This window comes from Erinaceus europaeus, chromosome 20 (assembly GCF_950295315.1).
Source record: "Erinaceus europaeus chromosome 20, mEriEur2.1, whole genome shotgun sequence".
Taxonomy (NCBI): domain Eukaryota; kingdom Metazoa; phylum Chordata; class Mammalia; order Eulipotyphla; family Erinaceidae; genus Erinaceus; species Erinaceus europaeus.
In genome coordinates this window covers 56,900,474-56,927,542 of record NC_080181.1, presented here as the reverse complement: position 1 = coordinate 56,927,542, position 27,069 = coordinate 56,900,474, and the positions used below count along the sequence as shown (strand labels likewise).

Below are 27,069 nucleotides of genomic sequence, written 5' to 3'. Positions count from 1 at the left end.
TCCAACAACGACGACATCAATAAAAACAACAATAACTACAACAATAAAACAATAAAAAGGGCAACAAAAGGGGAAAAATAAACATTAAAAAATAATAAAACAACTCGTTTTCACTCTTAAAAATATCAAAATCATGAAAGACAAAGAGTTTAAATGTGGATTAGAAACACAAGAAATGAATGCAATATGTGATCTAGAGTGCTCATTTGCTGTCAAGAAAATCAAAGTCAGTCTACAAAAAAAAGTAAGTCTACAGAACGCTAATGAAGTCTAATGAAAACAAATTCTTGTTTTCAGGAAACGCAAGAGAAACAATTAAGGCTAAAAGGATACCATGTCTTCAACTTACTTTCAAACATTTCAGAAAAGAGAAAGAATGATAAAGCACTGGAAATAAAACGCTACCACTAAATATATATTCTAGTAGGATTTTGAATGTTATATTTTAAAATAATGATAGAAATACAAACCTTTTCTGGAGTGACATATAGGAGTTTTATGATTGGCTCTTTCTTAGATAACTGGAGGTAAATACTTGTAGCTTCAGAGTCAGTTCTGTCACCTGTCAGATAGGTAGCTGGAATCTAAGCATAAAGTAGTAAAAACCACAAATTTTACGTTAATCTGAATTGTGTTTCTATTTGTCCTTAAGTTTCAGAAATATTTAATAATGTTTAAGTCATATATCCAGCCAGCAAAGGAAATAGAACTTTAACATAACAAAAAAATAGTAAACAAAAACAGAAACCCTACTCATATCTCAAAATATTCTTTCCATTGTTCATTTTCTTTCTCTTATTGTCATTTCCTTTTGTTTTCCATGTCTTTACAGAAGGTGAGTAGGAATTCAGTATCTAAGATACTGCAGTCTTAACACCTGACTACATCTACTTTCAGGTAAATGGGTTTTCAGGGTTTCATCTAATACAGTGGAAAAGCTGCAGCATGATGAACAGTTGAACAGAGTCAGTCACAATTTGCAAGATTAGCAAAAATGTGTTTGGGCCAGTAAAACAGCTCCCTTGGGTGGTGTGCTCTTTGTCATGTACGCAGCTCAAGTTTGAGCCTGGCCCCCACTGCACTGAAGGCAACTCTGATGTCTGTCCTTAACCTCAGGCAGAAGGGCCACCTGCATGTGGGCCTTGCATAGGTATGTCGGAGCACAGGTACAAAGTAGTGAGAACTCTATGTCAATCTGACAGCAGCAGAAACAACAAACCACAAAGAAATCCTCTCAGGTTAGTGGGGAAAGAATTACATTAGTAAAACACAGGCTGAGTTAAAAGTGCTTATGATGAGCAAGGTAGCTCATCCAGAATGCTGTAGACCTGGTCCCTACTGCACTGGAGGTAGTGTATCATTTCCTCCGTCGCCCTCTTTCTAGCTTAAAAAGCCTGCCTGGAGCAGTGAAACACAAGAGGTGAGAGGTGACCCCCCCCTCAAAAACAAAACAAAAAAACACATGTTTTAAAGACTTAAGGTTAAATATACAACTAAAGATAACTACTACTTAGTAAAAAATGCTATGCAGAATTATTATAATTAGAATTTGTGAGGAGGAAACAAAAAAGGGTACCAGTACATTGGCCTAACTGCTTGTGAGCCATGTTTGTGCTAATATTTGGTAGTGCTTTATATATATATATATATATATATATATATATATAACTTACATCCAAGGAAGTTAGCTTTTGGACTTGATCTACGATTAGTGACCTCAAGGGAGAGATGACAATGGTAACCCCAGGAGAAACACAAGCAGGGAGCTGATAACACAAACTTTTGCCACCTCCTAGAAAAGAAATGATGAAAAAGCATGTCAGTTACTATCTTGACAGCATAAAGGCAAAAATTACAAGGTATCATATATAATATTTAAAAACAATTCACTAAGACACCAAGTAATATTCCCCATGGTGCCAACAATTTGCCACATTCAAAAGAGCTAAATATTGAGGTAATTTAAATGTGTAAAAATCAGGCAGTAGCACAGCGGGTTAAGCACACATGGCGCAAAGTGCAAGGACCAGTGTGAGCATCCTGGTTTGAGTCCCCGGCTCCCCACCTACAGAGGATTACTTAATAGGCGGTGAAGCCACTCTGTAGGTGTCTGTCTTCTCTCCCCATCTGTCTTCCCCTCCCCTCTCCATTTCTCTCTGTCCTATCCAACAACAGCAGCAATGGTAACAATATTAACAACAAGGGCAACAAAATGGGAAAAATGGCCTCCAGGAACTGTGGATTCCTAGTGCTGGCACTGAGCCCCAGCAATAACCCTGGACAAAAAAAAATCATTTGGATAGTAAACTATTTTGCTGTGTGTCACGTCTGACCCCTATCACACTGAAGGAAGCATTAGTACTGTGGTCTCTTTCATGCTCTTTGTCTCTATCTTTAAAAAAGCAATGTGTAAAAATAATCTTTCAGGGGAGTTGGGCGGTAGTGCAGCAGGTGAAGTGCACATGGCGCGAAGCGCAAGGACCGGCGGAAGGATCCTGGTCCAGGCGCTGGCTCCCCACCTGCAGGGGAGTCACTTCACAGATGGTGAAGTAGGTCTGCAGGTGTCTATCTCTCTCTCTCCTTCTCTATCTTCCCCATCTCTCTCCATTTCTCTCTGTCCTATCTAACAACGACTTCAATAACAACAATAATAAAAAACCAGGGCAAATAATACTTAAATAATATATAATTTTTTTTTAATTCTTAAAAAAAATCATCTTTCAGAATTCTTACATAGGACCAAGGAGATAGCACAAAGATTATGTAAACAACTCTCACACCCAAGGCCATGGGATACCAAGTTCAATTCCCAGAAATACCATAAAGCATAGCTGAGCAGTACTTTGGCTAAGAAAAAAAAATTACATACACATATTATGGCTGCAAAAGCAAGAACTAGGTAGAAAACTTACATGTAATGGGAATTTTTTTTTTTTTGCCTCCAAGGTTATTGCTGGGGCTTGTTGCCTGCACTACGAATCCACTGTTCCTGGAGGCCATTTTTCCCCCTTTTGTTGCCCTTGTTATTTATTGTTGTTGTTGTAATTGCTACCATTGCTGTTGGATAGGACAGAGAGAAATTGAGACAGAAGGGGAAGACAAAGAGGGGGAGAGAAAGACAGACACCTGCAGACCTGCTTCACTGCTTGTGAAGCTACCCCCTGCAGGAGGGGATGGAAATGTTTTCTAAGTATACTCGGAAAGTCTAAACAAGGTAAACTTTTTATTTCTGGCAATACAGTGGGTGGCCTAATCATATTACATTAAAATAATTATTTTACTTTTTTCAAAGTATCAAAATGCATTACAATCACATTGAGCATAGTTTTGAAAGAAGAAAAAATTTTAAATAGAGACAGAAATTGAGAGGGGAAAGAGGACACGGAGAGGGAGAGGGGCAGAAAGACACCTGGCAGCCCTGCGTCACCACTTGTGAAGCTCTACCCCTGCAGGCAGGACCAGGGGCTTGAACCTGGGTCCTTGTACACTGTAATGTGTGTGCTTAACCAGGTGCACGTCACTGCCTGGCCCCCCAAAATATTTCTTTATTGATCCAAAACATACCTGTAGCATCTAAGGTAACTTTAATTCAAAATGGCTACTTACTAAAGTACCTGTGCAATAATAACTGAAATTATTAATCTCTAAACTTTTAACTTCATCCATTCGCAAATGCCAAGCAGGTTCTAAAACCCTGATATACTTTTAAAAAATCATATACATCATTCCTTCTTTTTCACACTGTAATAAACAATTCTCATTTTGGTTTATCTGTGTAAATGTCAAGGAAAGAACAGACTGCTGAGTTCCAATTTCTACTCGGCCACATAACTGACAATAAGAATTTAAGATGCCTCAATTTTGACCACTAGTAAAGTGCAATAGATCAACAGCTTACAAGGGTCCAGATCACTGCCCAAACTGGAGGGTCAAATAGTCAAAATTGAAGACACAGAACAATTTGTAAACCAATGAGTTTGAAATACGAATGAATAAACTAGCATCATGAAATCTTTAAACCAGTTTGAGAAAATCTGAATGCCCATCCACAGTACTGAACAATGACAGCAGTGGCCAGTCACTACAGGTCACACAGGAAGAGAAGGCAGAGGGAAGATTCCACACTTAATAGCCTACTCATTCTCTTCAGTCTTGTATGCCTGTAAATCACTGAGTAGCTGTAATGAACTTTGCACGATGACAATTCCTGGAGCTCTAGGAAGTGGGGCCAAGGGAGAACTGTGCCATATGCTTTTCATTTCACGCCCCCTCTGTGAAGCAGGCACTTAACTATCATCTCCACTGCACACGCCAGGAAGGGGCTCAGCAAGGTAGTGCTGTGTTCAAGGTCACAGCCCTGATAAGAGGCAGAGCTGTGCTTCCAGGCCAGGCCATCCATCACTCTGGAGCTGTTGATTTGAATGTGAACTGCCAGAAATGGGCCTGGTGTCTGACAGTGATTTTTTTATTCACGTTTCAGTCTAATTTAGACTATAGGGGAAAAAAAAAGTTTTCCAAAGGAAAATTCTAGGTCAATTCAATACAATGAGCTTTGAGCTGATAATCTTAGAGGGCTGTAAATGGGGTCCTGTCAACAAGAACCACATGGAGGGCAGGGGTAGCATGCTTTCCTGCCATGGCACAGGTCCTTAACGCCCTAAATGACAGAGATACAGGGTAGGTGTTCTTTCCATTTCTACTAACGTAAGGGCCTTCCATTTAACATCTGCCAGTGGAACCTTGCCAATTTTTATCTAAAAATACATACCAGTGGGCATTAAGATAAAACAGTCTTCACCAAGCAACGCAGCATTGATCGCCTCAAGCTGATTGGTTCTAAAATGATGCAGGCCAAATTTCTTATGAAAAATCTTCATCATTTCTTTTGTATGAGGAAGACTGAGACTCTGAAAATGCTCATGTTTCAGATTTTTGGATGCTAAATTTTGCGTTGACTTATCTAAGAAAATAAGCAAAGTTAAGGGGGAAAAGTCAGTGCACTCATGTAAGATTACTTTTAGCATTTACCCCTTGCCCTGTAAAATCATCGGGGAGAGACTCTCCCTGCAGCACATCTCACACAAGCGACTGAGCCACCGCAGACTTCCTGCAGGCCAATTTTCGCCCTTTAAATTCCCTTTTCTGTTTCCACAGGCCCCCAAGACTTGAGTTTTTCAGGCACTCAGGATCAAGTATTTCCCTTTCTGTAATACCCCGTCCTCTGACCTCCAGCATCACCAAGGTTCACAGAATGCTTAAATCTCTTCTCAACCCAGCCAACACCCTCCTACATTCCAGCTGCATACCCACTGTCCACAGCATCTCTACCTGAATGACTTACCAAATACTTGAAGCTCAAGAAGTCTTAAAATAGCCTTCCCTCCTAAAATTTTCTTCAAATCTGCCTCTGCCTCCCAACTCCGCTATTTTTGTGAAAGGTGTCACAGTTGTCCTAGAAGCTGGATCTGGATCTGAAACCTCTGGGTTGTCGCAGCTTCCTGACTCCCCAGCCATAGTGTCTCTCACCTCCACCCCTGCTCTGCAGTCTCCATAATGTCTCTCACCTACCTCCACCGCCCCTACCCTGCAGTCTCTGTTGCAAACCTCCTGCAGCTCTGAGAAGGAGGGGTAGTCCCACCAACTCTGGCAGCTCTTCTACCCCTAACACTCAACCGTCTCAAAGGTAATTGCAAACTTCAACCATGACACATTCTATCATGGTCCAAAAATAAATTCATTAATGGCTACTTTAAAGGTCAACAGTGCGATTGTAAGACTAGCCTCCGTGGTATTAAGTCATCGATGGCAAAAATAGGGAGGCCTCTACTTTATAAAAAGTACTTTGCACCCAGAAAATGGTTTCAGTTAAAAAAAAAAAAAAACAGGTGGTGAGAATTTTAAAGGGTTGCTGTGAGATTTTAAAATTAATTCTGTCCTTTCTCAGAAGTCTGCACAGTGGCTAATTTCACTTTTCCCAAAACTCCTTTTACAAGACTGTGAGCTCCCTGATGGCAAGAGGGGCGGGTCCTCCCTCTGGATGTTATTAGAATCCGGCACTAAACAGGGCAGAAGGGCACACAGTGCATATGTGTGGATGGATTAAAAGAGAGCTAGGTCAAAAGAAATAAACTGATTTAAGAAAAAAAAACATTTTACATCCTTCCTATACTGTCCTATATTTCTGTATTTTAAGACTTAAGTGGGGCTCAAAGAACTAGTTGAGCTGAGACAGCGCCTGCTTTGCATGTGTGCGCCCTAGGTTTGAGCCCCCAACACAGGACTGCAGCACTGAAGGGAGTTGCAGTGCTGTGTCCTCTCTCTCCCTCACCCTCTCCTTCACTTATTTTCTATCTGAAAAAGTCAGCCTGGAGAGGTGAAGCATCCTCGCCCAAGTCGTAGACATTTCTCTGCTTTATATACCGAGTTTTCATCAACCCAGAATTAGAAAGATGTACAAAATTATATTTTTAACATATAAACTCAGCTTTGCTTTCCCCTATTATTAAAAGCTTGGACCTTGGGAGCTTTATTGTTTTAGGAACTAAAAAATGCTAATTTAAAAGCAAAGCACAATTGTAATGACTTTAAAGCTTTACTACAATAGGTCGTAATTACAGATTTTATAAACTACAGCTGCTACAGAGACAAAAGACCAACCTGCTGAAATTGTGATTTGTAATCATAGTATCCGTAGAAATGGGCATAGGCCCAATGAAGTTTTCTGGCAAGGAACTCCTACTTTGAACAGTTTTATTTTCATACAATATGTAAGCATGCACTTATTTTACACCTACCAGGGTAATTCTGAATGGACTCTGAGAAGTTTTTACTTTGAGTAGTAGCTATTACTGGAAGGCAGTTTGTCTTGGCTGAAGAAATTCTTTCTGATACTGATTTAACTGGTCGGCCTTCCTTAATGGGGTGGTAGGCAGCAGTGGAAGATTTGTTGGCTGTCAGGTTATGCATTATATCCTCCCAGTCATCATCATCATCAAAGCCATCTATATCAAAATTGTCAATATCACAGCAAGCCTGAAGTTCTGTTTCCGAGTCATTCATGGAGGCATTGTGTTTATTCTGATCTTTCACCGCAGTGCTGGTAAGGACCTTCCCTGGGAAGTAAGACCTCTCACTTCTTTGGTCTGTGCTTGGTGTCTCAGCCCAGCTGTCACTCACCAAGGACTTCTGTAGGTGGGAACCGAGTAATGGTCTTTCAGGGAGCGTCTTTGTGGTGGTGGCTGAGAACCCTGTTTTTGCTGGGGTGATGGTCAGTAAGCTTTCACTGGCAGGCAAGGGTGTCAAGGCAAGGTGTGGGGAGTTGAACTCCTTAGCAGACCTCCCTGTAGGACAGTACTTGCCCCCTGAGAATGCAAAAGGTGAGGAGGAGGCAGAGACCACGTCCTCCACAGGGCTACCGTGGGGCCTGGGCCGGCACCTCCACACAGCGTCCGGGACGCTGGCATCGCACGTACCAAGGTCCACTTCAGCCAAGAGTTTCCTTCTGAAGACAGAATAAGTGGTATTAATTATGAGCAGCTACTAAGAGAGGACATACAAGTGTATCTTTAGTTCTCAACACAAACAGAAATTATGCCTAAATATATCTCTTTTCAACAGTTTCAAAATTTTAATGCAAATTCCGGGGGAATCGTTTGAAGAAAATCAATTTTAAAGTAGTGAAATTCATCATATGCTACCCCCCAGCAGCGCACCTGAAACTGCTGCCCAATTTCCGACTCAGGTAATAGGAATACAATCAGATATGTTCCCAGGGAAGACAAGCCAACGACGTACCTGATATCCCGTTGCTGAAGCAGTTCGTCCCCACAACCCAAAGCTCTCAGTTCACCAGCAGGAATGGCGTCGACTAAGTTACAGATGTGTTCCATCACACAGATAAGCTGCTGCTGCAAACTCGTCTGTCTAGCTATAAAGGAAGGAGGGTGTTACTATTTTTCCTTGAGTACAACAGTCTGAGCTATGCATTTGGTGTAGGCTAAAAGACATTATAAGCAACCATATATTGAAAATTTCTGAAGGCAGAGAGCTCTGAACTAAGCTATCATTTGAATTTGTGTTATTACAAGTTCTCTAGGGTAACCCCACTTAGAAGATACAGGGTCTCAGGGGTCACATGGTAGAGCAGCAGGTTACGTGCACATGGTGCAAAGCAAGGACCAGCGTAAGGATCCCGGTTTGAGCCCCTGGCTCCCTACCTGCAGGGGGCTTGCTCCACAAGCGGTGAAGCAAGTCTGCAGCTATCTATTTTTCTCTTACCCTCTCTGCCTCCCCTCCTCTGTCAATTTCTCTCTGTTCTATCCAACAACAACATCAATGGCAATAAGGGCAACAAAAATTGAGGGAAAAAAATGGCCTCCAGGAACAGTAGATTGCAGTGCTGGCACCGAGCCCAGCAATAACCCTGGAGGAAAAAAAAAAAAAGATGATGATACAGGGTCTCATCAACATTAGATGAATTTTTACTAAGTTGAGGTCCCACACAGCATGTTGCGAAGGACTGGGCAGATAAGGATTCCATGCCTGATTCTGTTGGGGTGGGCACGCTCCACAGGCATCTGACAGGCGGTTCCATGAGAATCAGATCTGGGAGCTTTCCCGACTAAAGGGAAAAGGAGACTGTCTCATCTCAGCCAGTGTGGTGGGCTCTTATCTGCTCTCTCTCCAGCCACACAGAAACGCACCTTGAAAATATGTCCCATCACAGGGAAATCAGCAAACAGAGGCAGAAGGAAATGGAGGACTGAGATGGTGAGCTGGATGGAGGGGAGGAGGAGGCCATGATAAGAGAAATTCCAGATGACAGTGCCAGGGCACCTGGCTCCAGCCCACCTGCTCCACATCTGTTGGTTTCTTTAAGCCATACATAGTCAAGAAATATAGTGCCAAAAGAGGGGGTCCTTTACATGAAGGAAAGGGGGAAAATGAATGGTTAAAGTAGTAATGGCATGGGACCTGGTGGTAGCTCAGTGGGTTAAGCGCACATAACGCCAAGCGCAAGGATTTGGGTAAGATCCTGGTTTGAGGGAGCCGGGCGGTGGCGCAGTGGGTTAAGCGCACGTGGCGCAAAGCGCAGGGACCGGCGTAAGGATCCCGGTTTGAGCCCCCGGCTCCCCACCTGCAGGGGAGTCACTTCACGGGCGGTGAAGGAGGTCTGCAGGTGTCTATCTTTCTCTCCCCTCTCTCTCTGTCTTCCCCTCCTCTCTCCATTTCTCTCTGTCCTATCCAACAACAAAGCAACGTCAACAATGGCAATAATAACCGCAACGAGGCTGCAACAACTAGGGCAACAAAAAGGGGGGAAAATGGCCTCCAGGAGCAGTGGATTCATGGTGCAGGCACCGAGCCCAGCAATAACCCTGGAGAAGAAAAAAAAAGAAAAAGATCCTGGTTTGAGCCCCTGGATCCCCACCTGCAAGGGGGTCGCTTCTAAAGTGGTGAGGCAGGTCTGCAGGTGTCTATCTCCCTCTCCCCCTCTCTGTCTTCCCCTCCTCTCTGTCCTATCCAACAACAGGGGCAACAAAAAATGGGGGAAATGGCCTCCAGGAGCAGTGGATTCATGGTGCAGGCACTGAGCCCCAGTGATAACCCTGGAGGCAAAAAAAGAAAAAAAAGTAGTAATGACAGTATGGAAGATGGCTACTCCATGCACAGAGAAGAGCAGTGTAGGTGGCTGTAAGCAAACTGTTCCCTGGAGAAAAGCAGAGATCAAAGGGAAGAAAGTGCTCAGAGAGCAGTAATGCAGCTAAAGGGTCTAGAAGGCCTGGGGGGGGGGGGGGCTGTCGGACACCTGTGAGAGGTGAGAGGATGCAAGGCATTACTAGTGTCGGACACAAACAGAAATATGAGGCACAAGATGGGGAAAGCAGAGTTACCAGATTCCTATTTGAGGTCTGTTTTCTCTCTAAGGACGATGGACATCAAATTGGAGAGAGAAGAAACATCTATCTGTCAGAAGGAAAAGAAAGGTGAGGCAGACTCAAAGATACAGTGATTGGGAAGGAGCTCAAGTCTCCCTGTCTAGGCAGATCACACCTCGGGATCCAAGAAAACCCCAAACAAGATCTTGCTGATATGTGCACTATCTAGTGAAGTGGAGAGGTGACAGCAGAGCTAATACAGGCAAACACTGTTATTAAAAAAGAAGAAAAAAGAAATTCCAAAGCGATTGCCAAGAGTTACAGACTGGTGATCTTGATGTTAATTCAAGGCAAAATTCTGGAATATGTTATCAAATGGTTGCTTTGTGAGCTCTAAGAAGAGGAAAAAATAATTATAGAGTTAGCAAGAGTTTGTAAAAATAAGCCAGGCACTTATTTCCTTCTTTGAAAGGATTGCTAGATTGGCAGGTAACGATACTGTTTAAAGTAGGCCTACAGAGTACCAGGTGCTTCACCTCAGATGCTGGCGACCACCCAGCAAGGTAGAGAGCAGAGTCTCCCAGCTTTACAAAGTGAGGTCTAAGAAGCCTGTTAGGGGATCACAGGGAGAGGAGCCAGGTTTGCATCTCAGGATCACTTTAGAGCTAATGTCACCCCTTCTGCCTCAAACCTGAATTTCTGGAGTCATATGCTGAGTCTTGCATCCATGGAGTAGGGTGAGAAATGTGGCCTGCAAGTAATCTGGAGATTAATTTCACAAGAAGTGCTGAATGAGTGATTTGAGTCAAGAGGAAGGCCTCTACTGACATTCTGTAGGACTCTGCCTTTGCCCAACGTTTTCTCAGTGAAACCCGATGCAGAAATAGCAGTGTCTGTGAGAGTGGAGTCAAGCACCTCAAGCTGGCTGGGTTCAGATGCTAGTTCTGGAGGCTGGGCGTTGGTGCACCCAGTTGAACACAAACTATCACATGCCAGGACCAAGTTTTAAGCCCCCAGCCCCTACCTGCATGGGGGAAGAAGTTTCACTAGAAGTAAAGCAGTACTACAGGTGTCTCTCTTTCTACCTTGCCCTCCCATCTCAATTTCTATCCTATTAAATAAAAAAATGGGGAAAAAACAGGTAAAAAATGGCCACTCAGAGCAATGGATTGGTCACACAGGCACAGAGAGAGCCCAAAGAATAACCTCGGTGGCTATTTAAAAATAAGGCAGTGAATGTAAGTTCTGCTGTTGAGTCTGTTATCATGTGTACAACTGTTGTTGTTATTATTATTTTAAACCAGAGCAACACTTGGCTCTAGCTAATGGTGATGCTGAGGATCACACCTGAGACTTCTTACATGCAAGTCCTATAACTACCACTGAACTGTCTTCTGGGTTCATTCTCATGTTTTTTGTTTTGTGAAACAGGGATTACAGAAACTCCCTGAAGGGTCACTGGAAGAATTTGCTAACATGTCACTCACAACATTTCTAAAAATAAAATGAGAGACCAAAATAAGCAAAAACAAATTTAGTGGGTACAGAAACAACCCAGGGAGACCATACACATACATATGTAAGTACAGTATCCAGACAAGAACAGAATATGTCGGGAGTCAGGCGGTAGTGCAGCAGGTTAAGCGCAGGTGGCACAAAGCACAAGGACCGGCTTAAGGATCCCAGTTCGAGCCCCCGGCTTCCCACCTGCAGGGGGGTCGCTTCACAAGTGGTGAAGTAGGTCTGCTGGTGTCTGTCTTTCTCTCCCCCTCTCTGTCTTCCCCTCCTCTCTTCATTTCACTCTGTCTTATCCAACAACAACGATAGCAATAACAACAGCAATAATAACCACAACAATAAAAACAAGGGAAACAAAAGGGAAAAAAAAAAGAATAGAATGTGTTGTGAAAATATTCAGAGAAAAAAGGAGCTCTTGAACTCTGATTTAATAAAAATGGAAAGTTCTGTAGAAGAGTTAAAGATAAAATTGAGACTGGGGGAGATAGCATAGTGGTTATGTAAACAGACTCTCATGCCTCATGCCTAAGGCTCTGTGGCCCTAGATTTGATTGCCCACACCAGCATAAGCCAGAGCTGAGCAGTGCTCTGGGAAAACACTGAGAAGGGGCTAGGAGGTGACACTGTGGGTAAAGCTGTGAACTTGCCAGCATGAGGTCTTGATTTTTCTCCCGGGCGTCCCATGTGCCATCATAATGCTCTGGTTCTCTCCCTCTCTGTGTGTCTCTCATTAACAAATAAGTCTAAAAACAAGAGAAAATGAAATTGAGGAATTCTCTCAAAGAGCAGAAAAGCAAGAGACGGAAAACAGAAAAGGTTACCGATGGAGGCCAAGTGTCCAAATGGTCTAAGTTCCAAAAAGAGTCACAAGAAGCAGCACGAGGGGGCCGGGAGGCGGCGCAGTGGCAAAGCTCTGGACTCTCAAGCATGAGGTCCTGAGTTTGATCCCCAGCAGCACATGCGTCAGAGTGATGTCTGGTTCTTTCTCCTCCTCTCTCTCATTAAAAAGAAAAAAAAAAAAAAAGCAGCATGGGAGATGGTGTCCAAGTTACACTTTGGTTCTCTGTTCTCCTCTGTCTCATGTTCATAACAACATTTAAAAATAAGTGAAAGAGTCAAAAGGAAAATAACAGAAAGATCTTTATTTCCTATTTGAAGTACCCAAATCTGAAAGAACCTTGTGAAGAAGGTAAAGAGTCTGCTAGGGTCCTGGTGGTAGTGCACCTAGTTGAGCGCATGTTACAGTGTGAAAAGACCTGGGTTCGAGTCCTTGGTTCCTACCTGCAGGGGGAAGGCTTTGCAAGTGGTGAAGCAGTGCTGCAGATGTCTCTCTGTCTCTCTCCCTCTCTATCATTCCCTTCCCTTTCTATTTCTGACTGTCTCTATCCAATAAGTAAAGATAATAGGAAAGAAACACACACACAAAGAGACTGCTATTTTTCAGTCTTCTAAAGCTATAAAATTATTTCTGCTAGAGGTTTAAGAAAAACTATTAAATGAATTAGAAACAAATCAAACTGAAGGTATTAAACTTCAAGTGGATATCAAGATCCAAACGCAGAATATATGCAAGGAGAGCTAGGCAGTCCGGAAGATGGCATGGTGGATAAAGCATTGGGCTCTCAAATATGAGGTCCAGTGTTTGAGTCTCAGCATTGCACATGCCAGAGTGATGCTCTGGTTCCCTCTACTGTCCTCTTCTCTGTCTTGGTCAATAAATAAGAAGAACTAGGAGGACGAAAGAAGAACTAAAAGATGGAATACTTAGCTTGAAAAGCAAACAAAAAATCCTAGAAGCATGAGACTTAACCTCATAAGGACTATAGTTTAAGGAAGGCAAATCTTGGCTCAATATAAAGTATTGTTTTCTTTTATATTTTATTATTATCTTTATTTATTTATTGGACAGACAGCCAGAAATCAAGAGGGAAGGCGGTAAGAGACAGAGACACCTGCTTCACCACTCACAAAGCTTTCCCCCTGCAGGTGGAGCCTGGGGGCTTGAACCCTAGTCCTTGCACATTCTAGCATGTGTGCTCAACCATGTGTGCCACCATTTGGCCCTCAAAGTATTGTTTCCTAACAAGCAGTGCTTTCAAATGCAGGAATGTAATACCTTGTAGGAAGAGGAGTTCCTGAATTTAAGATGTTCAAGGGAGCATAATGGTATGCAAAGAGACTCTCATGCCTGAGGCCTAACCCCAGGTTCAATCAAGCCCAAGGTTCAATCCCCCTCACCACCATAAGCCAGAGTGGATCAGTGCTCTGGTAAAAAAAAAAAAAAAAAAAAAATCAAGCAAATTCTGACTAATCAATGAAGAGGACTTTGGATTAGATCAAAAGGAACAAGCAGTTTACCATCTTGCTCTATGAAGACTCTGGTTGGAAAATACAATCTGATTTTGTTTTCAAAAGCAAGTAGTTATTTTTGTTTTTATTAGATAGAGGCAGAGAAATTGAGAGGAAAGGGAAAGATAGGCAGGCAGGCAGGCAGGCACCTGCAACACTACTTCTTCAACACTCATGAAACTTTCCCCTGCGGGTGGGCCTCGGAGCTCGAACATGGGTCCTTGAGCATTGCAGCACGTGCACTTTACCAGGAACACAACTGTCTGGCCCCGTTACGTGACAGGACTCAGATGCTGACATACCGTTGTTATCTGTGCTGGTGTCTTGAGTAAACTGTTGTGAGGTTGTTTGCTCAGGTTTGGACAAGTCCTCTGCTGTGTCTTTCTTCCCCTCAGAGGTATCAAGGTCCTTTAATATACTACAAATGAAAACACAGAGAACCAGATAGAGTAAAAACCAGACAAAATGTGAAACTTCTCTAGTATTTCCACCAGGTTTGTGGCTGGGGCCCAGTGCCGGCACTGCAAATCCACTGCTCCCAGTGACCATTTTTTCTTTTTTCTTTTGCTAGGACAGAGAGAAACTGAGAGGGGAAGGGAGGCAGAAAGGCTGAAAGGGAGAGAGAAAAGACCGCTTGTGAAGCTTATCCCCTGCAGGTGGGGAGTGGGGGTTTGAACCCAGGTCCTTGTGTGTGGTTAACATATGCGCACAACTAATCAGGCAACAGATACAGAAAAGAGAGATGGCTTCTATGCCTCTTATCCTAAAACCTCTTTAGCTAGCCCTCTAAGACTTCTCTTGACCCCAAATGACTTTTTCAACTTTACCTCCAATTATGCCTGTTCAATCATCCCAGTAACATTGCTTCACTTTATTCTGCACACAAATCCTTTATTGTCTAGCTTGGGACTTTTGTCTCTATTCTTCTCTCAATTTGGAAATCCACCTATCCTGTCTCTTTATATGCAAATCACACCTGTTCTCCCAGGTCCAGCCCAAGTGTTATATCTCTGACTTCTCTAGCAGATGTGATTAATGACTTTTTTTCCCTGAGATTACAGAAAAAGAGATCCTGAAATTTTTCTTATTATACCATAATGTATGCATACAGGTTAAACAAACTTGCAAAGCAGGCAGCTCAGTGTCAGAGCACAGGACCCACATGTGTGAGGCCCTAGCTTCTTCTTTGCGTGGTGCAGCCATGTGCTGGGTGGCAGGGGCTTATACCCAGATCCCTGCGTGTGGCAAAGTGTGTGCTCTACCTGCTGAGCCATCTCCCAGCCCCAACATGGAGACTTTCATCAGCTCTGCTCAATGTTTTACTTCCTATAATTCTGAATTTCTATTGCAAGCGAGGAGATTGGAGCCTCTTTTTATAGTTTTGTCATCAAATAGAAATCAAATTTCGGCCTTCCCTCACTCTTCCAATAACCCAGTATACCTGTTAAAACACAACTCAGAGAAACTAGAATGACTACAGATGCCCTGTTTTCTGCCATCCTTCCTAACTAAGGTGACAGGAAGAGATCTGCTTTTCATCGAAGTATTGGTTAATAGTACACTTTCCACCACTCAGCAGGACTGTGGTTTAGACTGGAGAGAGGATGATGGTAACAATTACTCATTTAAACTATTGATGAGTTGTGTGGATTATCTCTTTTCCCCACAGTGCTACTAATTAACCACAATCATGTCACTAATTAGTACAGTTCAGTGAATGACAATGGTGAATACTATGCTACAGGATTCAGAAGCAAAATAAGAAAAAAGGGCTTAGCATTAGCACTCACTGAGTTGTTTCCCAAATAAGGAATTAACTTTTGTTATTTCAGACCCAGAAATCTGAAAAGAAATTATTTTTTAGGAAGGTAGTCCTCAAATATCAACCACAGCAACCCAGGAAGTGTGCAGTGGATGAAGCATGGAACATGCAAGCGTGAGGTCCCAAGTTCAATCTCCAGCACTGTCAACTATATTCAACTGTTTTTAAGTCCTATGTAATTGACTATAGTGGAATCTTTGTTTCTATACCATCGCTGAAAGGGAAGAGAATCTGGAAAACACCAGAGGAAGTCAGGCACTGCTTTGCTTATCTGAGGGAAGAGGAAACGAAATAAAAACAAAACGTATAGACAGGGAGCTTTTGTTGTTGTTATTGGCCACCAGCGTTTTATTGGAGTTTCATGCCTATACATGCAAATCCACTGTTCCTGGCAGACACTCTCTTTTCTGTTTTCCAGGTAAGGGGTAAGATACAGAGAAGAGGAAAGATAAAAAAAATAAATAACAGTAAAGGAGGAGAGAGATCACAGCATTATTCTACTGCTAATAAAACTTCCGTTTTTTTTTTTTTTTTGGCCTTCAGAGTTATCACTACAAATCTACTGCTCCTGAAGGCTATTTTCCCATTTTGTTGCTGTTGTTGTCATTGTTGTTATTGTTTTTGTTGTCATTGTCATTGTTGGACAGGACAGAGAGAAATCGAGAGAGGAGGGGAAGACAGAGAGAAGTGGAAAGACACCTGCAGACCTGCTTCACCACTTGTGAAGTGACACCCCCTGCAGGAGGAGAGCCAGGGCTCGACTTTGCTCAATGCGCGCTTAAACTACTGTACTCCCATCTGGCCCCCAGCTTCCTCTTTTTCTGATGCTCCATTGTGGTGGCTGGAGGTTCAAATCCAGGCCTCACACATGAGAAAGTATGTGTTCTACTGAAACTATGCCCTGGTTCACCTAAATAGGGCGTTTCCTCCCCTAGCCATTACTTATTTAGGATCAGTAGGGTTGGAGGGCTGTAAGGTTACAGTGTGTGATTTTACAGCATGTCCACCACTGAAGTTCTGTGTCCTCACCCACCCACCTCAATAGGGAGTTTTTAATGGTTTCATTTGGGTATAAATAAGCTGTGAAGCATAAACCTAATATAAAATGATACCACACAACTAAACATATGTCTAATAACGCAGAAACAAACAACAAAGTTTATTAGTCACTTAGTCACTTTACCTAATGCAGTGTAAAGAGGAGGAAGAAGAAGAAATTATTTCTTCTTCTGGAGAAGGTGGAACAAAATCTATGTCATAATCTTCTTCATCAAGCTCAACACATGAAGATTCCTCAAATTCCAGTTCTGTATTTTTCTTTTCACTATATTCTAAAGTGAAACAGTTGAAAAGAAAGTTCATTTTAGTAATCCATGGAACAGAAAAAACAAACAAACAGTGATCTGTGAAGACTGAGCTTCAGACAAATCATAAACACACCACACTCAGGATATAACTGTCTCTTAAAAAATTATTTATTTATTTATTTATTTATTGGATAGAGACAGAAGTTAAGAGGGAAGACAGAGATTGACAGGGAGAGAGAAGGGGGAGATAGACACCTATGTTGGTGTTAATATAAGAATCATTTTAGCTGGAAAAAAGCAAGAGACTGGCTCACTTAATGGCAGCTATTTTGGTCACTACTCAGCCACCCTATCATCTGGGACCCTAGTTAGGGAATCCTAGGATCTCCCATAGATACAATGAGCCGAGACCTTTAATAGACCCCTTTCACTTCCATCAAGACTGTCATCATAAGCCCCCCTTTTTAAAATTTCCTTTTTAAAAAATATTTATTTATTCCCTTTTGTTGCCCTTGTTGTTATTGATGTCTTTGTTGAATAGCACAGAGAGAAATGGAGAGAGATGGGGAAGACAGAGAGGGGGAAAGAAAGAGAGACACCTGCAGACCTGCTTCACCACCTGTGAAGCGACTCCTCTGCAGGTGGGAAGCCGGGGGGGGGGGGGGGCTCGAACCGGGATCCTTATGCTGGTCCTTGCGCTTTGCGCCACTTGCACTTAACCTGCTGCGCTACCGCCCGACTCCCCATAAGCCCTTTTGAGGGCCACTGCAAGACCTTGCTCTCATTATACAGCAGCAATGGTAGGGACTGCCCCATTTTCTGAAGGGAGGCTGGGTCAGCCTAATCTGCCACTCGAGGAAGACGGGTCCTGTAATAAGTGCTCCCTAGAATGTTCCCAGCTGTGACCTGAGACTGTGAGTCTAGACTGACAGGGATTGGAGGTTATATAGGCTGAATATGAATATGTATGGACACTGGGTCAGACTGATTTGGTAAACAGTTAACTGAATTAATAAACTATCTTCAAATTTGGGAGCTACTTTCTGCCCTAACCTAGCTTTCTAGTTCTATCCTCAAGTCTGGCTACATCTTCCCAGCCAGTATTTTTAGTCCACCTCCATATTTAACTGTCAAACTCAAGCAAAAAGTACTAAAGTCATCGGCCCCTAGGAACATATGTAAAATAGACTTCTTAGCTTCTTACCATTCTAAAATCCCTATTCTCACCTGCTCTATTCCTACTTTATGATTTCTATTTATTAAACATTTTGTCCTGCTTCATATCTTAACTGTCTTTCAGATGCCAAGTTGCAGATGCTATTATGATTCCCTCCTGAACACCCTAGACAGATGACCTCACTGGAACCTCACCTCTCCAGAGCCCTACCCTATAAGGGAAAGACAGAAACAGACTGGGAGTCGGGCAGTAGCATGGTGGGTTAAGTGCACGTAGTGCGAAGTACAAGGACTGGCAGAAGGATCCCGGTTTGAGCCCCTGGTTCCCCACCTGCAGAGTAGTCACTTCACAAGTGGTGAAGCAAGTCTGCAGGTGTCTGTCTTTCTCTCCCCGTCTTCCCCTCCTCTCTCCATTTCTCTCTGTCCTATCCAACAACGACATCAATAAATATCAATAATAACAACAACAATAAAAACAAGGGCAACTTGGGAGTTGGGTGGTAAGTGCAAGGACCGGTATAAGGATCCTGGTTCAAGCCCCCGGCTCCCTACCTGTAGGGGTGTCGCTTCACAGGCGGTGAAGCAGGTCTGCAGGTGTCTGTCTTTCTCTCCCCCTCTCTGTCTTCCCCTCCTCTCTCCATTTCTCTCTGTCCTATCTAAGAATGACAACATCAATAGCAGCAATTAAAAAAAAAAGGGCAACGAAAGGGAATAAATAAATAAATAAATATTAAAAGAAAGAAAGAAGAAAGAAAGAGAGGGAGGGAGGGAGGGAGGGAGGCAGGAAGGGAGGAAGGAAGGAAGGAGCTGACAGGGACTCGGACGTTATACAGACATGGGCCCTAGATCAGACTGATTTGTGTAAATATTTTGGTAAATGCCCATATCCATCAGAGAAGCAATTAAAAAAGTCAAAAGTCCTACCTTCTGCACCCCATAAAGAATTTTGGTCCATACTCCCAGAGGGAGAGAGATGTTAGGGAAAGATGACTAGAGGGCTCTGAACCCCAATTCCATCAGGACCCAGAGAGAGAAGAGGAAAAAAAGGCATGACATTTAATAGTAGTAACTGGTGTAGGCGTGACTTAGAGAGGAAGAGAAGGCAGGCCCATAGAAAAAAATGAGTATGTATATATAGTAATCAACCCATATCTGTGACCTTGGGAGAACCATTGCAGTTTCCAATGGAGGGGGTGGGGACACAGAACTCTGGTGGTGGCAACAATATGGAATTGTACTCCTGTTACTTTGTAAACTAATATTAAACCACTAAAAATAAAAATAAAAAAATGAATCATCTTAGCAGCTGGTAGAAGTGGCTCACCAGGGAAAATGCAAGAATTACACAGTGGTGCTCTTCTCTCTCCCTCATCTGAAACTTTTTATCTCTCGTATGATTTAAGTAATGAAATAAATCTCTTAAAAATTATTTGAGGGCATCTCCCAATCCAAACCAAATAATACTGCATCCGCCGATCACAACCTAACCAACGCAATGATTGCCACCTCAACATGCTTCACCTCAGACTGTATCCAGAGACTTCACGTGTGGAATGACAACCCTTCAGCTTCATTACTCGGGTGAGACCTTTCCTTTTATAGTACACCCTAATTTCATCTCAGGTAGTTCACTTTCTAACAAAGTCCCATAACCTAGATATACACACCAGTTTCTGTGAGAGAGAGCTTATGCGCACACGTATCCATAAACTACTGCAAAATATATACCTGAAAGCAGAAGTACACTAGAGTTTGCATTGAGTACCTCCCTAACACTTCCTCTCCACTATTCCAAGCTTGGGATCCATGATTGCTCAACAAATTGTTTGGCTTCATATGTTAACACTCTTTTCAACCACCAGGTTCCAGATGCCATCAGGATGCTGGCCAGGCTTCCCTGGATTGAAGACCCCACCAATGTGTCCTGGAGCTCAGCTTCCCCAGAGACACACCTTACTAGGGAAAGAGAGAGGCAGACTGGGAGTATGGACCGACCAGTCAACGCCCATGTTCAGCAGGGAAGCAATTACAGAAGCCAGACCTTCCACCTTCTGCAACCCTCAACGACCCTGGGTCCATGCTCCCAGCGGGCTAGAGAACGGGAAAGCTATCATGGGAGGGGGTGGGCTATGGGGATTGGGTGGTGGGAATTGTGTGGAGTTGTACCCCTCCTACCTTATGTTTTTGTTCATTAATCCTTTCTTAAATAAAAAATTTAAAAAAAAAAAAGGGAAAAAATTATTTGAGGGTTAGGGAGAAAGCACAATGATTATGCAAAACAGAATTTCATGCCTAAGGCACCAAAGGTCCCAAATTCAATCCTCAGCACCAAAAGTCAGAGCTGAGCAGGGCTCTGGTAAAATAAATAAATATGTAAGTAAGTAAATAAGTAAGTAAATAAATAAATAGTTTTAGCAGAGGGTCAGAGGGGTAACTCTCCGGGCAGAGCGTGTGCTTTGCTATGCACGTAACCAAGTTTTTATCACCAGTACTATGACACCAGGGAAACCCTGCTGCTGTTATGTCTCTCTTTTTTTAATATGATGTAATTTTAAAAAATTGATCTTTATTTCTTTTTTACTGGATAGAGACAGAGAGAAATTGAGAGGGGTGGGGAGATAGAAAGGGAGAGACAGAGAGATACTGCAGCCTTGCTTCACCTCTCATAAAGCTTCTCCCCTATAGGTGGGGACCGGGGGCTTGAACCTGGGACCTTGTGCACTGTAATATGTGTGCTTAACCAGGTGTGCCATTGCTTAGTCCCTCTCTCCCTCTTTTTCTATCTAAAAAGAAATAGATATTTAGCTATCTTAAAAGAAAAGCAACCCAGGTGAAATTGCATTGTGAGGCCACGACTCTGTCAAGAACTGTCTCTCTCAGCAAAGTCTTTCCCTTAATCAGTATATCCTGCTTTAAGAATGTGGCCACCTTTTCATCTCACAATCTTGTTGATCATTATTAAATCATTAATAAAATAAAATTTGAGTGGTATCGCACCAAAGTAAAAGACTCTGGGGTGAGTGGGGGGGAGAGTACAGGTCCAAAAAAGATGACAGAGGACCTAGTGGGGGTTGTATTGTTATGTGAAAAACTGAGAGATGTTGCATACTCAACGGTGAAAAACTGGAAGCATTTCCCCTCAGATCAGGTACTAGACAGGGCTGCCCACTATCTATCACCATTACTATTCAACTAGTGTTGGAAGTTCTTGCCATAGGCAAGAATCAGGCAGGAGCAAGGAATTAAAGGCATACAGATTGGAAGAGAAGAAGTCAAACTCTCCTTATTTGCAGATGACATGATAGTATACATGGAAAAACCTAAGGAATCCAGCAAGAAGCTTTTGGAAATCATCAGGCAGTACAGTAAGGTGTCAGGCTACAAAATTAACATTCAAAAGTCAGTGGCATTCCTCTATGCAAACACTAAGTTAGAAGAAATTGAAATCCAGAAATCAATTCCTTTTACTATAGCAACAAAAACAATAAAATATCTAGGAGTAAACCTAACCAAAGAAGTGAAAGACTTATATACTGAAAATTATGAGTCACTACTCAAAGAAATTGAAAAAGACACAAAGAAGTGGAAAGATATTCCATGTTCATGGGTTGGAAGAATTAACATCATCAAAATAAATATACTACCCAGAGCCATCTACAAATTTAATGCTATCCCCATCAAGATCCCAAGCACATTTTTTAGGAGAATAGAAAAAATGCTACAAATGTTTATCTGGAACCAGAAAAGACCTACAATTGTCAAAACAATCTTGAGAAAAAAGAACAGAACTGGAGGCATCACACTCCCAGATGTCAAACTGTATTATAGGGCCATCGTCATCAAAACTGCTTGGTACTGGAACATGAACAGACACACTGACCAGTGGAATAGAATTGAGAGCCCAGAAATGAGGCCCCACATGTATGGACATCTAATCTTTGACAAAGGGGCCCAGACTATTACATGGGGAAAGCAGAGTCTCTTCAACAAATGGTGTTGGAAACAATGGGTTGAAACATGCAGAAGAATGAAACTGAACCACTGTATTTCACCAAATACAAAAGTAAATTCCAAGTGGATCAAGGACTTGGATGTTAGACCACAAACTATCAAATACTTAGAGGAAAATATTGGCAGAACTCTTTTCCGCATAAATTTTAAAGACATTTTCAATGAAACGAATCCAATTACAAGGAAGACTAAGGCAAGTATAAACCTATGGGACTACATCAAATTAAAAAGCTTCTTCACAGCAAAAGAAACCACGACCCAAACCAAGAGACCCCTCACAGAATGGGAGAAGATCTTTACATGCTATACATCAGATAAGAATTTAATAACCAACATATATAAAGAGCTTGCCAGACTCAACAACAAGACAACAAATAACCCCATCCAAAAATGGGGGGAGGACTTGGACAGAATATTCACCACAGAAGAGATCCAAAAGGCTGAGAAACACATGAAAAAATGCTCCAAGTCTCTGATTGTCAGAGAAATGCAAAAAAGACAACAATGAGATACCACTTCACTCCTGTGAGAATGTCATACATCAGAAAAGGGAACAGCAGCAAATGCTGGAAAGGGTGTGGGGTCAAAGGAACCCTCCTACACTGCTGGTGGGAATGTCAGTTGGTCCAACCTCTGTGGAGAGCAGTCTGGAGAACTCTCAGAAGGCTAGAAATGGACCTACCCTATGACCCTGCAATTTCTCTCCTAGGGATATATCCTAAGGAACCCAACACATCCATCCAAAAAGATCTGAGTACACATATGTTCTTGGCAGCACAATGTGTAATAGCCAAAACCTGGAAGCAACCCAGGTAGGTGTCCAACAACAGATGAGTGGCTGAGCAAGTTGTGGTCTATATACACAATGGAATACTACTCAGCTGTAAAAAATGGTGACTTCACCGTTTTCAGCTGATCTTGGATGGACCTTGAAAAAATCATGTTGAGTGAAATAAGTCAGAAACAGAAGGATGAATATCAGAAAAGAAAACACAAGTAGAACTTGAAATGGAATTGGCGTATCGCACCAAAGTAAAAGACTCTGGGGTGGGTGGGTGGGTGGGGAGAATACAGGTCCATGAAGGATGATAAAGGACCTAGTGGGGGTTGTATTGTTAAATGGGAAACTGGGGAATGTTATGCATGTACAAACTATTGTATTTACTGTTGAATGTAAAACATTAATTCCCCAATAAAGAAATAAATTAAAAAAAAAAAAAGAAAGAAAAACTGAGAGATGTTATGCATGTACAAACTACTGTATTTACTGTCAAATGTAAAAACAATCCCCCAATAAAGAAATTTAAATAATAGTAATAAAATAAAATTTAAGGGGCCAGGAGATGGTGCACCTGGTTAGGCACATGTGTTACAATGCACAAGGACCCAGGTTCGAGCCCCCGGTCCCCAGCTGCAGTTGGGGAAGCTTCACAAGTGGTGAAGCAGAGCTGCAGGTGTCTCTCCCTCTCTCTCTCTCACCTCCGTCCCCTCTCAATTTCTCCCTAACTCTATCCCATAATAAATAAAAACAATGTGGCCACCTCTACAGATGGGAAGGACAAACACTGTGTCATTCTGCTGCTGTAGCTGATGACTAGCTCTGAGTAGAGGAACACAAGCCACACAGCAAAATGAAGAGAAGATAACCTGAGTGAGTTTCTGGAGAGCGGCTTCCTCGAGTCTCTTCCTTTAGAAACTCTTCATGTTGAGAGTCATCATCAATGCAGATCACACCACTGTGCGACCACTCCAAGGCCCCCTTCTGTTCCTTCGCTGAGTGGATGTGTGAGCTCTCGGAGGAAAGGGTCAAGTTGATCTCCACTTTATTTGCCTTAGGACGAGGGGCTTTAAAAAAGTTTCTCTTAGACTTTTTGGATTTCTGAGCAGTGCTTACTCTTACAAAGTGATTCTTGGGTGGTGTGACAAATGCTTTTGAATTCCCAGAAGTATCAAAGTCATCCATATCATCCCACTCATTGGGGAGGAGGAATGAATCTGACGAAGAACTAACTTCTAATTTCTTCATTGTTGAGCCACGGGAGGCCTTTACAGCTGGTGTGTTCTGGGTGGTGCAGAAAGCTCCCTGTGGAGTGTGAAGCAAGTCTGCTGAAGATGGCTCTGAACCCGCTTTTGGGGTTTGCGGTCCTGCTGGAGAGTGGCTAAAGCCACTGAGGGCTGCCTGCTGCCTCCAGGCATGGGGGGAAAGCTCACTGGAGGAAAAGGCCTCTGCAGCATTAACATCCTTGTCACTCAGCACAGGTGTTCTCGCAACTGAAACACTGCTGGCCGAAGAGACTTTCTTCCTGAAAGTGAAGCCTCTGGAAAATAATTGAACAGCTGAACTAGATGAGTTAATTTTAGCAACCCCACCAACTACACAAGACTACATTTTTTACACTAATTTATATAACTTATTTATTGTATCACAATTGAGCAAAGAATCTATTCCCCTGATCTTAAAATGTATCAAGTAGTAATCTGGCTAGAGCTGGATGAAAAGCATCTGGTTTTGGGGACGTACCTAGTCGAGTACATGTGTTATAGTGCACAAGGACCTGGGTTCAAGCTCCTGGTTCTCACCTACAGGGGAAAGTTTTACAAGTGGTGAAGCAGTGCTTCACATGTCTCTCTGTTTCTCTCCTTTTCTGCCACCCCTTCCTTTCAATTTCTGGCTGTCTCTATCCAATCAATTAGTAAAAGATTAAAAAAAAAAAAAAAAAGCATTTGGTCTTGAGTTTGTTCCCTGGTATTGCATGACCCAAAGTAAAGCCCTGGGGTGTCCCCTCTCTCCCTCTCATTACTACACAAATCTTTAAAAAGAAAAACTGTAAGGTAACTTAAATTATACTGTCCATGTTCTGACCATTCATAGTCAGAGGTCAATTATTCAGTTCTCAGAGTATCCAGACCATTACCACTACATTTCTAAGTTGGTACTCCTAAGTAGTACCCCCAAAGAAAAGTAAAAAAGGAAAAAGACTCCAATATGGCTACATTGGGAGTCGGGCGGTAGCGCAGCGGGTTAAGCACACGTGGCATAAAGTTCAAGGACTGGCATAAGGATCCTGGTTCGAGCCCCTGGCTCCCCACCTGCAGGGGAGTCACTTCACAGGCGGTGAAGCAGGTATGCAGGTGTCTATCTTTCTCTCCCCTCTCTATCTTCCCCTCCTCTCTCCATTTCTCTCTGTTCTATCCAACAATGACGACATCAATAACAACAACAATAATAAAAACAAGGACAACAAAAAGGAAATAAATAAATATTTAAAAATATATATATGGCTACATGGCACAACTCTGATAAATGCTTTGTGGGAGAAGAGTGAAACTGCAGCTGTGCAGAAATCTGGGGGATGCCTAAGCGGCAAGGGTCCCAAACATTCGCTCCATTTAGTGATGAGTTCAATGGTGACTACAAAGCACCCAGAACAGTGCCTGCAACCTGGCTTGGGAGAAGACACAAAATTTAAAAAGAGGGGCTGGGTGGTAGCACACCAGGCTGAGCACACAAGCTACCAAGAACAAAGACCAGGTTCAAGCCTCTGGCCCCCACCTGCAGAGTGGAGCTTCATGAGCTATGAGGCAGTCCTACATCTCTGTCTGTCTGTCTGTCTAGCTCTCTCCCCTGCCTCCCTCGATTTCACTCGTCCTATCACACAGAAAGAAATGAGTAAATTTAAAAGTCATAAAATATAATACTAGGCACACATAATAGGTTAATGTCCCAACACCATATGGGCAGTTGTCTCTCTCCCTCTATTTAAATGGAAAAGCACTGCAGTGATAAAATCATGTATGTGTAAGCCCCTGGCTCCAGAAAGCAACAACGAAACAAATGTTGCCAGGAAATGGGTCACCTGGTAAAGTGTGTGTCTTACCACACTGAAGGCCCTGGGTTTGAACTCCATCTAGCACCACATGGTGGCACCATTACACTGGGGAAAACTCCACAGATGATGAAGCAGCACTGTGGTGTCTCTCCCTCACTCCAAATAATGAGGAAAAAGATGATTAGGAACAGTGAAAATGTATACATATTAGGTCCCAGAACCTCAATACACACACAGAAAGTACATAAAATTTTTTTTAAATCTAAAAAGTACCCAGTTTCCCCAAAGTTATTATAAAAGTCATTATTCATTCAATATACAGATACTAAATAAGCATTTACTGGGCAAATACCCCATGCTGGGGACCATGAAAAGGGGATGAATAATTCTCGAGCAGACACTACTAACACAAGCTGTACCACTGATAGATACACAAAGAAGGAAACCACCAGCTTCCTCTCTCCTCCATACAATAAAAGGTATGACAGGAAAGATTGCTCACGATCCTGCTACACGTTAGAAACTTCGTAACAGCAAACTAACCAAAATACTTACGAAGACTTTGGCTTGGAAAGACCAAGGGTATTATTAAGTCTTCTGGCTGAATGACGTTCCAGCTGCTCCTGTAGATTATTCTGAGGAATAGCAGCCATGACCCTAAAAAGTAAGGGGAAAATGTCAGTGGAAATATGTGTTTGGAATCAATCACAATATTTATCGGGAATGGACTACTGCCCCAACTGTGCCCAGAGCAATGGAGCTTACTGTTGATTACTTAATTGCTTTGACACTTACAACTGGTGACATTGCAAATATATAACCTGTGACTGGCTGAAGGCTCCTTAAGTAGCAAATTGGCCTGCTTTTTCCCCAACAAAAAAAAAATAAGTACAAAAGACATCAGAGAATAAGTTAAGAAAGAGTTTGCCAGAGTCGGGCGGTAGTGCAGCAGGTTAAGTGTACATGGCGCAAAGCGGAAGGACCCGCATAAGGATCCCAGTTTGAGTCCCCTGGGGGCTCCCTGCAGGGGAGTCACTTCACAGGCGGTGAAGCAGGTCTGTGGGTGTCTATCTTTCCCTCTCTCTGTCTTCCCCTCCTCTCTCTTATTTTTCTCTGTCCTATCCAACAACAACTACAACAATTAAGAAAAAGACAACAAAAGTGGATAAATAAATAAA

The 27,069-nt window shown here is 42.6% G+C and overlaps 1 protein-coding gene across 1 annotated transcript in view; it reads right to left on the bottom strand.

The window, feature by feature from the left end:
* The window catches only part of BLM (BLM RecQ like helicase), an 88,713-nt gene that overhangs the window by 56,686 nt on the left and 4,958 nt on the right, over positions 1 to 27,069 (bottom strand). Inside the window, exons 2-10 of the mRNA XM_060179616.1 lie at positions 26,447 to 26,548; positions 23,709 to 24,379; positions 16,751 to 16,898; positions 14,048 to 14,163; positions 7,795 to 7,927; positions 6,795 to 7,501; positions 4,769 to 4,960; positions 1,674 to 1,792; positions 471 to 584 (exon numbers count right to left, since the gene is read on the bottom strand). Coding sequence (XP_060035599.1) covers positions 471 to 584; positions 1,674 to 1,792; positions 4,769 to 4,960; positions 6,795 to 7,501; positions 7,795 to 7,927; positions 14,048 to 14,163; positions 16,751 to 16,898; positions 23,709 to 24,379; positions 26,447 to 26,544 — 2,298 coding nt within the window. The 5' untranslated portion in view covers positions 26,545 to 26,548. The remainder of the gene's footprint in view (positions 1 to 470; positions 585 to 1,673; positions 1,793 to 4,768; positions 4,961 to 6,794; positions 7,502 to 7,794; positions 7,928 to 14,047; positions 14,164 to 16,750; positions 16,899 to 23,708; positions 24,380 to 26,446; positions 26,549 to 27,069) is intronic.